The 16,781-nt window shown below is 49.9% G+C and overlaps 1 protein-coding gene across 1 annotated transcript in view; it reads left to right on the top strand.

The window, feature by feature from the left end:
* MTMR12 (myotubularin related protein 12) overlaps window positions 1–16,538 on the top strand; it is a 51,311-nt gene extending 34,773 nt beyond the window's left edge. The window contains exons 8-16 of the mRNA XM_004678073.2: window positions 1,171–1,246; window positions 3,460–3,566; window positions 4,141–4,265; window positions 5,963–6,041; window positions 7,174–7,244; window positions 9,430–9,602; window positions 11,990–12,157; window positions 12,987–13,148; window positions 15,816–16,538. Coding sequence (XP_004678130.1) covers window positions 1,171–1,246; window positions 3,460–3,566; window positions 4,141–4,265; window positions 5,963–6,041; window positions 7,174–7,244; window positions 9,430–9,602; window positions 11,990–12,157; window positions 12,987–13,148; window positions 15,816–16,385 — 1,531 coding nt within the window. The 3' untranslated portion in view covers window positions 16,386–16,538. The remainder of the gene's footprint in view (window positions 1–1,170; window positions 1,247–3,459; window positions 3,567–4,140; window positions 4,266–5,962; window positions 6,042–7,173; window positions 7,245–9,429; window positions 9,603–11,989; window positions 12,158–12,986; window positions 13,149–15,815) is intronic.
* Window positions 16,539–16,781: the final 243 nt, after the last annotated feature.

Raw genomic sequence — 16,781 nt, 5'->3', positions numbered from 1 at the left:
CCACCAGGGAGGGCCCCGACCTACATTTTTAAAGGATGACTCTGCATAATCCTCTTTTAGAAACTTCGGTCTTACCCCTTTAGGACATGCTCCCCAGCACCCTGCTAACAGCTTCATGAAAGCTATATTTTTGTAGAGCATTTTATATTCATAGTTCTAATTTGCCTCTTCAGCACATTAGGTTTGATTTTGACTCATCCAAACTTACAAAGTTAGCATGAGCTGGACTAACAGTAAAATAGGCCCTGCAGAACAAGAGTTGTGAGAGGCTGTGTTCCCAGCCTGCCCCCCACTCCCTTTCCCAGTCACAGACCTGGAAAAGGGGAAGTTAGTTCATGCTCAGAAAAAGGTTAGAAGCCCAGGCTCCTGGGAGGTGATAGTTGGCAAGCTCACCCCCCTTCCCAGAATTGTTTCTGAAAACTGCTGCCACATGCTGGTTTTAAATTCATGGGTGTTTGCATGGATATCAGCACATCAGAAATACAACTGGGATAGTTGGGTGGGGGGAATGGACTTTTCATTAGTGGTCAGTGGGGAGGGTGGGGCTTCAGCAGGGTTTTGGCGCTGTGAATGCACAGTACATACAGATGCTCCCCTGGGATGCCTGGCTTTGCTTTTCTGTCCCACGGGTGACGCAGCTTCTTGCTGCTTACCTAGACCACTATGGCAGCTGCCTGCCTGGGCTATTGGGGTGACTAGATGAGCCACCCAATGGTGTATAACTTATGGTAAGTAATTGGAACAGTCTGGCATACAGTGAGCACAGGCCCTTTGATAAAATGTCATCTTGTTACTGGTTTTCAAGTTAGCCTGACGGAAAGAAGCGTAGTTGCTTATATTGTCACTGTATCATGAGAAAGGTCATTCTCAGATTTAGAATTCATATACTCTAGATGTCATATATTCTGTTGCATTATCTTGTGGATGAGGGAACAGACTCAGACAAGTGGGGTGACTTGCCTCGGGTTCAGGAGAGGCAGAGGCAAACCTGATTTGAAACTCAGATTCCCAGCTGATGTGGCTGGAGACAAATTCGCCTGTGCTGGTGCTTAGCAGGGAAACAGGTCCTTGTCGAACCCCTCTGCTCAGCCTCTGTGCCCTTCGCAAGCACACTCACATAGTTAGTGGCTTTAGGCCAGTGCTGAAACCCGGGACATCTCTGTCTTCTAGGTTGCCAGCGCACTTTGTGGTCCCCAGCCCTCTCCCTGAAGAAGACGTGCCACGCTTTCAGGGTCACGGCATACCAGTAAGTATGTGCAAACCCCAGCAGCCGTGGCCGATCAGCAGCCCGTCCTGACAGATTATTCAGCTTGCAGCGCTTGGCTTTGTCCTTAGTCCAAGAGTGATCCAGAAATATCTTAGAGACTCCCTAGAGAAGTCTCTGAGGCTCCCCCCACTTGGGACAGAGTTCTAGAGTTTTCACAGATGCACTAGGGCTTTTAGCAGAGACATCTTAAGACAGCTTTAAGAGGATTACAGATTTGCCTGCTGTTAGGAACCAGAGACTAAAAAGTTGTCCCGATGAGTTGACAATTTGGGTTTAAGTCGTGGGTTTACGGTTCTTCTTGGCCCCACTAGTAATCTTTGAATGGGCGTGGCCATGATTTCTCCCAGAGACAACATGGAGAGCTTAGTTAATTTTCAAAGAATAGCGTGGGATGGGAACCATATTTGATGTGTCACTGATCAAAGAGAAGCAGGACTCTGGCAGCTTCTTCAGTTTCTAATTGAAGTGCCTGGGAGTTACCAAGCCTGTGGGGAATTTAGTAAGAAATGAGAATTACAGATAAATGCTGTGCTGTGCACATGACTGGTTCAGCAGAAGGATGGGAGGTGAGATGTTCAAGCAGGGGTCACCTGCACAGAAGCCTTGCAGGCTGGGCAGGTATCGAGTGTGGCCCTTGTAGTGAACCTATGCCTGATCGATAGGGCTCAGGGCTGGTGTTTTTCTGCACACTCTTCAGTGTGATGTTGGGAAAGGGACTGAGGGGCCATGGATTTGTCTCCCTGTGCCGGCATTTCTGCCTCCTCGTGAATCTCACGAAATCCAAGTATAGCCTGGCGGTGAGAAGGGAGTTTTCTTTTGGGCAGTTCCTAAAGCAGATCTGGGGCTTTGGTCCTGGCTCCCTGCTGGATTTATTCTCTCTTCTCCCTCAGCATTCGTGTCCAGAGCTGCAGTCCTGCCTTCCTCTCCTAAGCCTGTAACCCTAGTCAGAGGTGTCTCCTAAATATCTCCACATGAATGCCCTGTTGGCACGAGACTCCCTGCACACCCAACACTGATTCCACCTTCTTCCCCTGAGACGCCCACCAGTTCTTTCCATTCCTGAGTGCAGAGCCTGGCACACACAGGGTTGTGTGCCTGTCGCTGACTCTGGGCCCGGGCTGTGGCTGCATAGCCCGTGTGCGGTGTAGACACTGCAGGTGCATGCAAGAAGGCACCCCCTCTGGGCAGCTGGGTTGACAAAGGCAAGTTTGTAATCTGTTCCCCAGCTTGACCTGCAGAACAAGGGTTGGACTTCAACCACTCTCCGACCGCTGGCCAGGACTATCTGTGGTGCCCAGAGTCCACAAGAGTACCCATCTGCTGCAGCCAGCCTTCCCTGCCCCTCCAGTTCATGCTGTCCTGGAGATGATTATGCCCCTAGTGTTGCCTCAGTTGGAATCGCCTTTTGTTCCTGTAAAACAGTTAACACAAAAAGCTCCCACTGTATCTAGGAAAAACTCCTAAGCACGTGAGCTTCTCACTTACGGTCACTTACATTTCTTCTACCTCGGTCCTCCTTTTGTTGTTCTTGAAGTTCTCTTCTGCCGTTGACCACACCCTGCCTTATCTCTAGCATCTGCAGCCTGACTTCCCTTTGAGGGATGGACACCTGGCTGAGACACTCACTAGCTTAGCTGTCTCGCTTGCGTGCTCTCCCAGCCCAGTGCCCTGCCTGCGCCGTGCCGCCCCCGTCAGGGCTGAGCGTGGCCGCCTTGCGTCCTCACGTGTGCTCTGCTAGCCAGGGAGACCCTGCTCTTTACAGTCGGCTGTCTGTGCAAGATACCTGGCCTTCCCGAGCCTCAGCAGCTGTTAGTGGAGGCAAAATCCCACGAGTCCTGGAGTCACCGTGAGAATTACGGAGTGAGCTCAGGCCAGACGCCTGCTCTAAGTGTGCTGGGTGAGGACCGCTGTCCTCATGCTGTGGCGACTGGCTTTCAGGTACTAATGCCGAGTTAAAGGCGGGTGTTAGCGATAAGCCCGTCTGGCTCTGTTACCTAGACCTGCATTTTTTTCAAAGGCTAAATCAATATTTTGCACTGTGAGGTGGAAACCACTTGTTGGCTTTACAAGTTGAACCTCTCCAGCCATTTTGTATTGACGTCAAAATTCCCTATGTGAATTTAAATGCTGAGCATCGTGGTCCTGGGGGGGTGTGTACATCATGTCTGAAAAAAATCTGTTCCCCTCTGCAGATATGGTGTTGGTCCTGCCACAATGGAAGTGCCCTTTTGAAAATGTCAGCGTTGCCCAAAGAACAGGATGATGGCGCTTTACAAATCCAAAAGAGCTTCTTGGATGGGTCAGTACTATTGTACAATTCGTGGTTGGTTAGCTCAGTTCTTCTGTTCTAAGAAGCAGGGCACAGCTCTTACTAACCCACTCATTTCTGTTTATCGATGATCTTGAGGACTTCGGGATACAGTTTAGAGTGGTCGCTTTTCACTGCCTTGACAAAAGTCGCATAATTATTACAAATGTCAGCTGTGTTATTTTTCGAGCTGCAACTGAAATAATTTAGGGTGAAGCAGTCGGCTGGTGATATTAACACGTGTCCAATCCGTATCATTGTCTGTGCCACTGTGCTGTTTTCTACATTTTTGCTTATTTAAGGGTTAAAAAAAAAAGTTAAAAAACCCAAAGTGTATGAATTAAAAGCAAAGTTCGGTTGTCGTGGCTCAGGCTGCCTCTGGCTAGCTCGTGCAAACTTCCTGTCATGGGCCAGATAGGCGCCCTGCTGCTGACCGGAGGGGCCATGACCTCCCTGGTGAGGACGCAGGAGCGGACGCCCGCAGAGCTCTTCACGCAGACCTTGGCCGCAAGTGCTCAGGAAAATCAGCTGTGATTCTAATCTCTTGTTTCTTTTTGATGCCTAGGATTTACAAGACCATTCACAGGCCACCCTATGAAACTGTTAAAACTGAAGACCTGTCAAGCAACTTCCTATCCCTGCAGGAAATCCAGACGGCATACTCTAAATTTAAACAGCTCTTCCTGATAGGTGAGAGAATGCTGAGCAAAGCTTTCTGTCCCATGGGGAAAGACAGGCCACAGGGATCAGGTGACAGTTTCCCTGGCTTCCTTGTGCTAGCTGCTGGAGATTTACTCCGGCAGGTCACCGCAGTGGCAGGCTGCTGGCCGAGGGGCGGCTGCCGTCACCGCCCCGCCCCAGCCCCCGCTGCTCCTTCTCACTGCTGCTTCTCTCCTCTCCCCGCACCTCGGTCCGCTGGTGAGCCTGAGGCGTCTGCCTTCCTTAACGGCCAGCGCTGTGGGCAGCAATGCCTGTAGTTACGATCTGCAGTGACATAAAACAGTGACCGGCTTGCTTCCTCAGTGGCTTACTGAAAGCATTTTACTTTCATTTTCCTTCTATTAAGTACATGCATATTTTTTTCAATGTAAAAATTTTCAATTACTCAGAAATGTAGACGGTGGGAAATGAAGTAGGCCAGCAGCCCGGCCACCCCTTGTCCCCACCCAGGCCGGGCTCTCTGAGCAGCTTAGAACTTGAATCATGTTTGATCAAGCCCAGTCACCTGTTAACTCTCTTCATTCTCCTTTTAAAACTACTTTCATAGACCGTTATCCCTTTTTCTTTTTAATTTTTTTTATGTAGAACTGGGGTACAGACCAGAGATATGGGGGGGTGGTTAAAAAGATCCACCAGAGACAGTGGGGGCAGAACAGGCAGACTGACTGAAATACACTGCTGAGGGGAGCAGCGGGCGGGACAGAGAGGTCTGCAGTGCTGTGTGTGGGTCACCTCCCTGGCCGGGGATCAAACCCAGGCTGCAGCAGTGATAGTGCTGAGCATTAACCCCTAGGCCACTAGGGAGCCCCCATCCCTGAACCTCTCTTTAGCCCCCCGAGACCTGTCACACTTACAGGTAAGCTTTCCAAACTTGGACTCCGGCTGGGCAAAGAATAATTCTTTTAATTAAGACTCATTCATTCATTCAGCTAACAGTGAATGAATTTCCATTATCTGCACTATGGTAGGCACCAGAAATAAAGACCAGTATGACATCAGGGGAAGCAGTGTACGCCTCTACCTAAACACACTGTGATGTGTTACAAAAGAGACTCACAAAGCAGAGACCTGGTGGACAGAGGAAGCCTTTCGCTACCTAACACAGGATTTGGTTTTACTCTATTGCTGCCAGTACCTAGGGTTGCAGGTGCAACTTTGAAATGTATTAGATCTCTGTAGAAAGCAGAGGGGGGTGGGGGCCCGGTGTAGGGGTGTGTAAAGACAAATGTGTTTGTGTCGGTAGGACTCCCAGGGAGCCAGCCCTCCCCTCCCCTCCAGCCTCTCTCACATAAGAAATGTCCCGTGGCCTTCTCCTTTCTAGGAGCACAGCCTGGATGCCAGCCCTCCTGCTGAGACGCCTCTCTCTCCCTGCCTTTGGGGGGGGGGGGCCTGAGTTTTGTGTCCTGTGGTGACGCATTTTTCACTTGAGCGAGATGTATCTGTTTCTGACTGCAGCACCTCCCGGGGGTGCACAGCTCAAAACCCATTTCAGGCGAAGTTTTGAAGTGAAATGAAATGAACCCACTTGAAATGAACCCACGTGCCTCAAGTCGCAGCTTAGGTCTGAGGCTGTTGGTGCGAACGGCCGGGCTGAATCACGGTTTGCCCATGGCAGGCATTTGTCAGCGAGAGTGACCTGACTTCTCTCCTCTTTCTTTGTGTTGCAGACAACAGTACCGAATTTTGGGACACAGATATAAAATGGTTTTCTCTGTTGGAAAGTAGCAGTTGGCTTGACATAATCAGGTATTTTTAACCATTGTTCTGCTCATGAACTTTATAGCGGTTTGACAAATACTTAGCTGATGTATGTTTCATAGATAAATAGTCTTAGGTCAGATATTCTGTTCAGGGTCCCGCGGGATTTTTTGTTTGTTATCGTTCCTGTGCACCTTTGATCAGAATTTACAGACATGCTACCTGTTCCCAGAGAGACTTACTCTCCAGACTGCAGACGAGGCACCGGAGGACGATGGGAAATGGGACATTTTTAAAAATCATGGTTAATGTCAATTAGTCATCTTGGGTTTTGGAATTAAGTGGTGATTTCCAAAGAACAGAATTCTGTTCTCTTCCCTACTTTCTATTTTGAAGGGGGCTCCTCTCTGTTGTCTAACTGAGGGGGAGGGCAGAGAGCGGCGGGGGCAGCAGCAGTGCTCAGGGGGAGAGAGCTGGAGGAAGGGCAGACTCCTCCTCTGGCCAGCACACAACCCTCTCAGCTCTGCCCGTGAGTTGGTACGCGGGCCTCGGCCCTCCCAGCCCTGCACGCAGGAGGGCTGGACAAGCTGATCACTTGTCCCATTTGCTGAATACATATTTGGCAGTGTGATAAGTGTTACAAAAGAGAAGTCTCTCATCTTTTCTCTGGGCGGTGGGCAGAGGCGGAGGGTCCCCGACCAGGCAGGCGGGCAGGCGCTGCTCAGGCAGAGTAGCAGCGGCAGAGTCCAGCCCCAAGTACTGGCGATAGTCCTGGGGGAAGTGTATTTGGGTTCTTTTTAGCCACATTGATACATTTGGCAAGGGCTGGAACAATCCATGTGGACAGGTCGCACATCTGGAGGTTTTAACACGTCTTACCAGGGGTCACCAGCAGACTCAGGTGTGGGTTCTCACTAAGAATCTCTAGTTTAGAGTCACCTGTGGGCGTTTTTACATCAATGTTGGAGTTCCCTTGTAGAGTACCTTAAATGTTTAATAGGCAGATGAGTGTCTTCCAATAGCCAGATAGTATAAGTGGTAATGTGTTTCTTTTCTAGAGGATTTTAGTGTGAAATATATAACTGAGAATGAAAACTGAAATCCTAGCCAGACTATGTCTTGATATTCATGTTACCAAACTCAACAGCTAATGTTCCTTTTTCTCATCTCTCTGATTTAGACGTTGCCTGAAAAAAGCAATAGAGGTTACAGAATGCCTGGAAGCACAGAACATCAACATCCTTCTTTTAGGTAATATATTGGAAGCCCCAGAAGTGGCTCCCACTTTCCTCACTTGACATTCCGTTTCTGTATATACAGCTCTGTGTAATTGAGCTTGTGTTATAGAAGAGTGAGCAAGTATAGAAATCCATGCCTTTCCTTTCTACCCTAATCTTGTAATGTTTTACATGGCTTCCATTGTTAAAGTTTAAAAATAAATTCTTTCCCTTACAACTTGGCAGGCCTGTTTGCAGCCCAAGAAGGAATTGTCTTGGTATCTTTACTGAAGCTTGCATTTCTTCATGTTTGGATTTTCTGTTTTCTTAACTTGGTTTAAGTTAAAAATTTTTTGATAATTCCTTTTATAGAAAGAAGCCCAAGGATGGTTTAATTGTTACTTTTCCTTGTGTTTGACAACCTTGAGCTGTTGCCATAGAAACTATGTGGGCTATGATTTCCTTTTCCTTACTGGGCTAACCTGCTGCCCAGGCAGACAGCGCATGAACCGAAAAGGATGTGCAACAGCAAGTGTGAGCCATCTGGCAACGGAGGGTGTTGCTGGCTTGGGTAGATCTGAACTAAATACTGTTTGCCCTTTGTTAGAATATGTTAAGTTCCTTGTAGCCCTCTACTTCAGATTAAGTAGATCGTCTCATGCTCTCATACGTAGGCTCCGGCTTTTATCATTCTCTGGTGCGCTCCATGACTGCTGAATTCTGCTGCTCCAGGCAGATGGGAAATGTGCCTGCCTGCTGCTCTCGATGTAACTGAGATTTTCATGCATTTGTTGAGCACCGACTGTGCTCAGAGCGCTCTCCTCCTGCCTTCTGGAAGTTTACAGCCCAATGAGTCAATTGCCGTAACCGTCTTATTGAAAAGATTAAGACAGAGCAAAGTCCTGAGTGCTGGTGAAAAGGGAGGGGAAGCGTTGGGCCGTGAGCGGTGACTTACCCCGGGCAGACTTACCCAGGGCAGAGGTGCCAGAAATGAAATTTGAGTCTCGGCTGATGTGACTGAGCTGTCTCTGCTCCTAGCTCAACTACTGAGTCGTGTCTAGTCTAAAATCTCATTTTCTAGCCCTCTTGCTATTATTGCGTACAGGTATACTGTTAACATCCTTCAGGTGCAACAAGTAAGATTCTTTTTAGAAATGAAACTTGATTTGAAAGTGATAGCTTGAAAGACAAAAACAAAAATCCTTTGAACTCCTCTGGTCAGTATTTTAGGCTTGTTTCATGGAGGAGAAAAAAGAGCACAAGTATAAGCCTGGACCTGCCATGCTCATGGTTCCAGGCCGGGATGAGAGTGCTGGTGGTGCGCACACCTCCAGCATGTGTGTGGAAGTTTCCTAAGCCCGTTACACCAGCGCCAGCATCCTCATGGGCATTTTGAAAAACAATTTGAATTGCTCTTCTTTTTGTAAAGAAGAAACCACAGGGATGTAGACTCTGGTTTTTAGGCTCTTAAAGGCAACATGCATGATTGTGGACGTGCGTGTTCACCTGTTCGCCATCACGAAGGCCAGGCAGCATGTGCGTGGAATTGTCACGGTGCGGGATTCGGGCCGCACCCTCGGAAGAGAGCGTCTTCTAAGCCAGGCGGGGAGAAGAGACACGTCTGTGTCCTTGACAGAAGCGGGCAGAGGTGCAGAGCCGAGAACAAGAAAGAGCACTTTGGTGTACTCCAGAAGTATTAAACTTCTCCAGAGGGAATGGGGTTGTTGAGGTGGAGGAAGGAGCCCTAGGGTGAGTCTGAGAAGCAGCGGAGCTCAGAACAGTGAGTTCAGTGATGGTGACTTACACACGCCAGCTCGGAGAGTTGTGCACTTGGTCTGCAGAGCGCAGAAGAGCATGTGGTGTGTGGGGCTCTGCACACGCTTGGTGCGCCCCAGAATTGTTAAACTTCTCAAGGGAATGGACCGCCCCGCGCTGGAGGGCCGTCGTCGCGCTGTGCTCACGCACTTCGTAAGCAGGCCCCGGGTAGTAGCGGTTATGCAGAGCCCATACTAGACAGGCTAACATCACTTTGGCTCCGTCTGAAAGCATTACCTGTTTTTCCCAGTGGCTCTTGACTTTAGGGAGTTAGAACAGATTGTGAGTGACAGACTGTGGTGCTGGGCAGCCTGCTGTTAACTGTGTGAGTGAGCATGTGCTCTGCTTCTTTTAACATCTCGCACCTTCCTTTCTCTCTGCACTGCTGCCGGGGCCCCTTCTAGAGGAGAACGCGTCCGACCTCTGCTGCCTGCTTTCCTCTCTGGTGCAAGTGATGATGGATCCCCACTGCAGAACCAGGTTCGGTTTCCAGAGCCTCATCCAGAAGGAGTGGATCATGGGTGGGCACTGTTTCCTGGATCGCTGTAACCATCTGCGTCAGAATGACAAAGAGGAGGTGAGTGACTGCTTTCAGCCGTGGGGAGAAGCTCGCATCCCGGGCTTTCAGAGTACTTACAAAGTACTCTGCATCCGGGCTCCTCAGGAAGCTGTGTCAGCTCACTGCTGGAGGACTCAGTGTTGAAACCCTTCCCAGAGGAAAGGGATGTTAACAAGCATGTTCAGAATATTCTCTAAATTTGTGGGCCAGGAGTATATGCATATTTATGTGGCAGTAATAGGGATTTGTGACTTTTAAAAAAATGAACTTAGGAGAGAGATTCCTGTAATTTCTGCTATATTAGTTTTTTCCCCCTCCCCTCCCCCCCCCCCCCAAAAAAAAGCCTATCTTCAGGTTCCAAGCTGATCTTCCCTGCATGTAAGACAAAGCCTGGAGTGACATCATCACTGGCCTTCCCCGGCGCGGCGCGAGCCATTGAGTGTGGCGACGCGCACACAGCCTCCCTCCCTCCGGTTTCTAGCATTTGGCCTGGCTTTCCCACTGGCCTTGAATTCAAGCGCAGGAGACAGCACTGCAGCAATAGCTCAGTTACTGAAAAGGAGCCCCCCAAATTGTGACGTACTTGTCCCGAATACAGCTGTACAGACGCCTTCGGTGGAATGATTAATGACTGTGGAAGGAATAATGAAAACTGGTGAGCTTTCTGTAATTAAATCACCCACAGAGCTGACGTATGCCAGCGCGTGACTCGTGGGTTTCCTTCTGCAGACATTTAGCCTATCTGTCTGCGGGGTGGAACAGCTTGACGCAGCATGTTGTGGGAGTCGAGAGCTGTGGCTTTTGTCCATCAGGGCTGGGCATGTTCCTGGGAGACCCGGCCTGTCCCACTAGGTCTGGAGTTTTCTTTCAGGCCTGTTTTGTCTTCATCTGTGTCCCATGGAGCTGAATGGGACACAGTCATGGAGTGGTAGAAATTACTATGAAAGGTTGGTGGGAATCAGATAACACAATGGGCAGTGTGTCTGTCAGGAAGTGTGATTCTATGTGTCCATCTTCCTTCACTTACGATGGTTACATCCAGCGAGATCCCCTGTGCGTTGACCGTAAAACTGCGTGTGGTCTGCTGACCTACTGAGCCTCCAGAGCTCAGCCTTGCCCACCTTAACCGCACTCAGAACACTGTCAGCAGTATCCTCTGACACAGGCCTATTTTATAACAAAGTGTAAAGTAGTTCATGTAATGCTCTATACTGAAAGTGAAGAACAGTTTGTAGAGATCGGTTGTTGCCCTCATGATTGCGTGACCACCGGGAGCTGCGGCCCACAGCCAGAGACGGCGACCTGCAGCCGGTGCTGGCGATCTGCCCATCACTGCACAGGGCTAGCCTCAGGAGACAGCAGAATCAAAATATGACATAGTTTCTAGTGAATGCAGAGCTCTTTCACACCCCAAAGTCAAAAATACAACTTGAACCATTGTAAGTTGGGGGTCATCTGTATCTTTAGAAAAGGGGGACTGATAGGCACGGAACCTAATGGGAACAGAGTCGTACCGAAGAGCTGGTGTTCACCCAGCCTTAGGGAAGTCACCCCGTGCTCTGAGTCACTTCATGACTGCAAGGTGAGGTCCAGTAGTTTCCATTCTGCTTGGGGGCACTGGGCATAAAATGAGGTGTAAGGTAACATGGCTTTATAACCACCCCATGGCATCTCAGCACCAGCAGTGGCGTTTGAAGGAAAATTGGATGGTCTGGCTTGTGTTTATGAGTGACGGAGCCCTGGACGTTGGCTCAGAAGCTCGATCGCCAGGTCACGTCTTTCTTCTGAGCTGGGGACACTGCGGCTGGTCTCCGCGAGGAGAGAGTGCCCTGTGGCGTGTCTTACCACCGCAGTGTCACTGGTCGTGCGGGAAGGATAACTGATTTGTGGGTGGCAGCACCTAGAAAACTCCAGTGAAAAGGGGCTTGCTCTGAGGCCTAATAAAAGAGACCGTTGGTCAAATAAAACACGGGTGTGGAAAGAAGTATTAGAAACTTTCTTTTACGGCTTTTGCCGCTCCCACCCACCCTCTTTCTCTTCTGGGCTCTCACTGTGTGAAAAGAAAAGAGTATTAATGAAATTCCAAATGAGTGAGTATAGATCTTGTAAATATAATGTTACTAATCAGAAGAATGGAATCCGTCTTTTTTTTTCTTGAAGAATAGAATTTTTAGGGAGCTGATTGACAGTGAGATTTTTATGTATTTCACCTTTGAAATGCTTCGCACCCGGCTAAGCACTGCCAGTTCTGCCCACCAGCGTGGTTTCAGGGGGAGCGGTTGGCACTTAGCAGGGGGAGGGGTACTGTGTTTCCCGAGCTCACACCGTTCTGAAGGGGCCCAGCCCTTGAGGAAGCTGCCCCAGGCTTGGCACCACCCAGTGATGCGTGTCTTGTTTTCACACAGGTGCCTGTATTCCTGCTGTTCTTGGATTGTGTCTGGCAGCTGGTGCACCAGCACCCCCCAGCATTTGAGTTCACAGAAACTTATCTGACCGTTTTGTCGGATAGCCTGTACATACCTATTTTTAGCACCTTCTTCTTCAATTCGCCTCATCAGAAAGATGCTAACATGGTAAGAGTCCCTCTCAGGAACCCATGGAGTAAGAAGCCCCATCCACAAAGTCGTTGCAACCAGATTAAATAAAGGAGACGATTCTGTCAACTGAGAGGACTCTGGGCCCGAATATTAATGTTTATTCCTCATAGCACCCATGGGGCTTGTGTTACTGTGTCTCTGGAGATGCTGAGGCACGAAGAGGATAAGTAACTTGCCATCCAGTAAATACTGGAGCTGTGCATTAAGAAAGTGAAGTTGGCCTGTGGCAAAGCAGCCAGCCGCTCTCCCACTTGCCTGGTGCTGGATTGCTCTGAAGTGCAGGGGAGGCACAGGCTTGCCTCAGTCCCCCTTGAGGCCATGCTGCTGGGGCTGAAGTGGCCTGTCTCAGGGCTCAGACCGGCCTTCCGCAGGCCTCAAGGTTGGCTCAGCTGACTGCCAAAACCCAGGGCGCATCAGCAAGCGCAAGGCCTGGGCTTTGGAATCTGACATGCCGCTCTTAGGCCTCTTCACCTCAGGCAGTTCACTTCAATTTTGGGAGCCTGTTTCCTCTCTAGAAAAATTGAGAAATTGTAAAATAGAAAAAAATATATATATAGCGATCTCAAAAGGTTGTTGTGAAAGCGCCGCCTGAAACGGGACTTGTGGCTTGCTGGAAAATGACAGTCCATTCCCCACTGCCCCCACAGCCCGCCCCACTCTGAACAGCCGCTCACAGTGCGGCCTTTAAAAGTGAGGTGGGGTCTCACGCAGGGCAGGCGCGCCCTCCCTGGTGCCCCTTTCAAAAGGGTGTGTTTGCTTCCTCTCCCTCCCTGGAAGCTAGCATGACCTTTGCTTGTCTTGGCAGGGCAGGGAAAGCCAAGATGCACAAAGCCAGCCCTTGAATCTGCTCACCGTGTGGGATTGGTCTGTACAGTTTGAACCCAAGGCCCAGATGTTGTTCACAAACCCTCTTTATGTGGAAAAGCCAAAACTGGACCAAGGCCAGCAGAAAGGAACGCATTGCAAAGTAAGATGTTCACATGTCTCGCTCCCTCATGTGCCCAGAGGCTCCCATGTCTGCAAGGGTAAATGTGATGTAAATTCTGGAAACAGTCTGCAGCGTGGAGACTTGCGATGGGCAGACTGTCAGGAACCACAGACGTTCTTTCCTTTTGCCTTCACCCTGATCCAGCACAGCTATGAGCTGAATGTCGCTGAGGATGCTGCGTGCAATCGTGGTTTACCCCTGCCAACCCTTGTCTCCCGCAGCAAAGCCCAGTAGCCAGACTTTTCTTCATGAGCTCTTCCTCGAGTTTTCTGTCAGGGTCTATCTACACAGCTTCTGACACAACTTGCCCACTTTTTTGTCTTAGGCAGAAGCAGGCACAACTGCGTCCTGGCATTTAGGAAGACAGCCCCCGGTGAGACCTGGCCCTCTGGCTGTCATCTCCTCACCGTGCTATAAGGCACAGTTGTCTTGTCATTTGGGCATCCCTTCAGAATTTGTTCCTGATTTTATTGTGACTGAAATTGCAGAGTTCCCTGGATTATTCATGACTCACAGGGTACTTATTCCCTAGCTCAGTCTCCTGGTCAGGGATTTCTCCCTGACGGCCCTCCAGAAGGGGAGAGCAGTGGGACAGACCCCCAGCCATGGCCCATTGCCGCCTTCCCCTTTACGTACCTGCGGGTTCTGGTGTGGGAGGTGCCGCTTTTAAAGAGGCCTGGGCACCAGGTGAGCCAGGGCCTGCCATGCAGTTGTCAGCTTGCGAACAACTGAGATCTGCTACTTTGCAGAACCCTTTCGAGGTTCTCAGCCCTGGGGAGAGAGGGCCCTCTCCTGGTGCAGCCTGTTTGTGGTGGCTGGGCCAGAACTGCCCTGGATTCCCAACGGCCTGGCGAGAGGACTGTCTTCCTTTGGTGTGCTGTGCCCCCTGGTGGCTGCACACACACCTCTCCTGCTCTGATCTCAGAGCTGACCCAGCTGAGGCCAAGGCCTTAGCCTCTTCATTTACGAGGGAGGAAACTCTCCCTCCCCCTTGCAAGGTTGGATTTCATTCCTGTACCCAGGTCCAGTTTTCCTATGTGTCCCTGTCCTTGGGACAGGAGCAGAGGACCTAGGCTCCAGGACCTGACCAGTAAGAGGTGTGCCGGGGGTTGGGGAGTCTTGGACCAGACCAGGAGTTTGGGGCTGAGGCAACAAGGAATACCAGGTGTCACGCGGGCCCCGTATGGAGAGTACTGTTGGCTTCGAGGAGACTGCGGCCACCAGCAGGAAATGCTGTTCTGTGAACGGCTGCAAGGGGCCCTCCCACCTGCCCTGTCTTGAATATGCTGCTCAGGGCTTTGAGAGGAGGGGCTCCCAGAACAAGTTTCCAAGCACAGGTTCTGAAGCCAGGCTCTGTGTTGGGTAATGTATTTTGGCACCTGGTAGCTCGAGCCTTTGCAGATTTCAACCTCTGTGCCTTAGTGTCCTCGTTTATGAAACAGCAATAGTACTGGCTTTGAGAACTGCGGAAGTTAATGCATATAAAGCAGTGAGTGCAGAGCCTGGCAGGTAAACCTCAGTTGCTGTTAGGTCCCACCTGGCTCCCCAGTCCACGCCTCCCAGCTCACCTAGGTCATCTGGGAGAAGGCTGGTCACTGACTTCTGCCCTTCTGCTCTCTCGTCCCCAGATGAAAAGTCACAAGTCCTGGTCCTCTCCAGGTGTAGTATGTGGATGGTTTTCCTTTCTTCCTATTTTTATCGTTATCCCATATTCTGTAATATACAAGTATTCCTTTATAACAAAAAGTCCTTTTTTTCCAACAAGGAAGAACCAGTGGCAGAAATATGTTTGAGGATTGTAAAACTAGCCCCAAAATAAAATGGTCGTATTTCTTATGGACATCTCAGGAGGAAAATAGCTTCTCCTCACATTTTTCACCTTCACTCCTGGTAACTTTTCTTGGCACTTTCCCACACACAGTGCACCTCAAAACATTACACCTTGACTTGACAGTAGCTAGAATTACTGAAGAAGAAAACAATGTAAATACACCCACATTTTCTGCTCTGTACGACTTGTCAGACAGGAGCATCTGGTCATTTTGGCCAGGTCATCCAATTCCTTTTCCCCCACCTATCTAGAGGAATCTTGATAACTTAGGGCTGAGCTTTCTCTGGCTTCCTAATAATGAAAAAAATTATTTCACTCACGGGATGGGATCTTCAGGTGGTTGGAACTCTCTCCTCAGAGGTTTTCAGCTTATCGTCGGTACTAACACCCTGAGTGCTCAAAGGAGAAACATTTCTCTCTTCAGCAAGTGAATATGCACCACCCCCCGCCCCTGCCTATCAGCCTGTCTTAAACTCGTTCTTCGAAAGTACGTAGTGCCCTTTGCTGCCTCGATGAAAGGAGAAGGGCCCCCGCCTCGCCTCAGCCACTCTGTCTGCGTGCCGCTTGCACATGGCTTGTGCCTCACGGAACCCCGGGGGGAGCTCTCCTGTTGCCTCTCTTTTCCCCGTTTCCTGATAAGCCTTTGGGGGGGGGGGGCTCGCTGTGTTCCCTGTGTGTTATAGCTTGTTAACCAATGTGTTCCCCTGGCGATGCTGGTGTCTCGTGACCCTTGCTGAAGTGGGATTGTGGCCCCTTTTTGATGGCGAAAATTAACTGCTGGCTAAATAGATTTTTATTTTTGTTTTCTCTCCAAGCATCAGCGACAACTTTCTTTACCACTCACCCAGTCTAAATCATCTCCTAAACGAGGCTTTTTCAGAGAAGAAACAGACCATTTGATTAAAAACCTTCTGGGCAAGAGAATTAGCAAACTAATTAATTCTTCCGATGAGCTGCAAGACAATTTTCGGGAGTTCTATGACAGCTGGCACAGCAAGCCTCCCGACTACCACAGCCTGTTGCTGCCTCACATTGAGGGGCCGGAAATCAGAGTGTGGGCCCAGCGCTATTTGCGTTGGATTCCAGAAGCCCAAATTCTGGGTGGAGGCCGAGTGGCCACCATGAGCAAACTCTTGGAGATGATGGAGGAAGTGCAAAGCTTGCAGGAGAAGGTCGATGAGAGACGCCAGAGCCGGCAGCGCCTGCAGGCAGAGGCCCCCTCCGGGCCGCGGAGCTCCACCCGCCTGTCCTCTCTGTTTCCCTTCGCGTTGCTGCAGCGACATTCCTCCAAGCCCGTCTTGCCCATCAGTGGTTGGAAAGCTTTGGGAGATGAAGAAGATTTGGCCAAACGAGAAGATGAGTTTGTGGATCTAGGAGATGTGTGACTTTTCCGTTCAGGGTGGGTGTGAGAGGACTGTTGGCGAGCTGGACGGGAGTCAGATGCATCTGATCGGCAGATGGGCATCTCGCTGAAGCTTCCTTTGGGGTGGGGGGCACTCACACAGGCCTCGGCAGAGCGAACCTGGGCCTTCAGGAAAAGAGCTGGTCTCGGTGTCTTCTCACGGTCTCAAAAGACTATGCAATTAGAACCTTATCTCTGGTATTATTAATTGACAGGCATTACTACTTGACCCACGATGGAATTGTGGCTGTTGTCTGATGCCTACGTATTCTATCGAGCCAGCAAGGGCTGGTTAACTACTAGAAGACTCTGAGAAGCTATCCTCAGACTCAGTACATTCTTCAGATCCTGTCTGTGCCCAGAAAATTTGTCCAGTCGT

Source organism: Condylura cristata, unplaced genomic scaffold (assembly GCF_000260355.1).
Source record: "Condylura cristata isolate star-nosed mole 26May11 unplaced genomic scaffold, ConCri1.0 scaffold00007, whole genome shotgun sequence".
Classification (NCBI taxonomy): Eukaryota; Metazoa; Chordata; class Mammalia; order Eulipotyphla; family Talpidae; genus Condylura; species Condylura cristata.
This window is presented reverse-complemented; position numbering and strand designations above follow the sequence as displayed.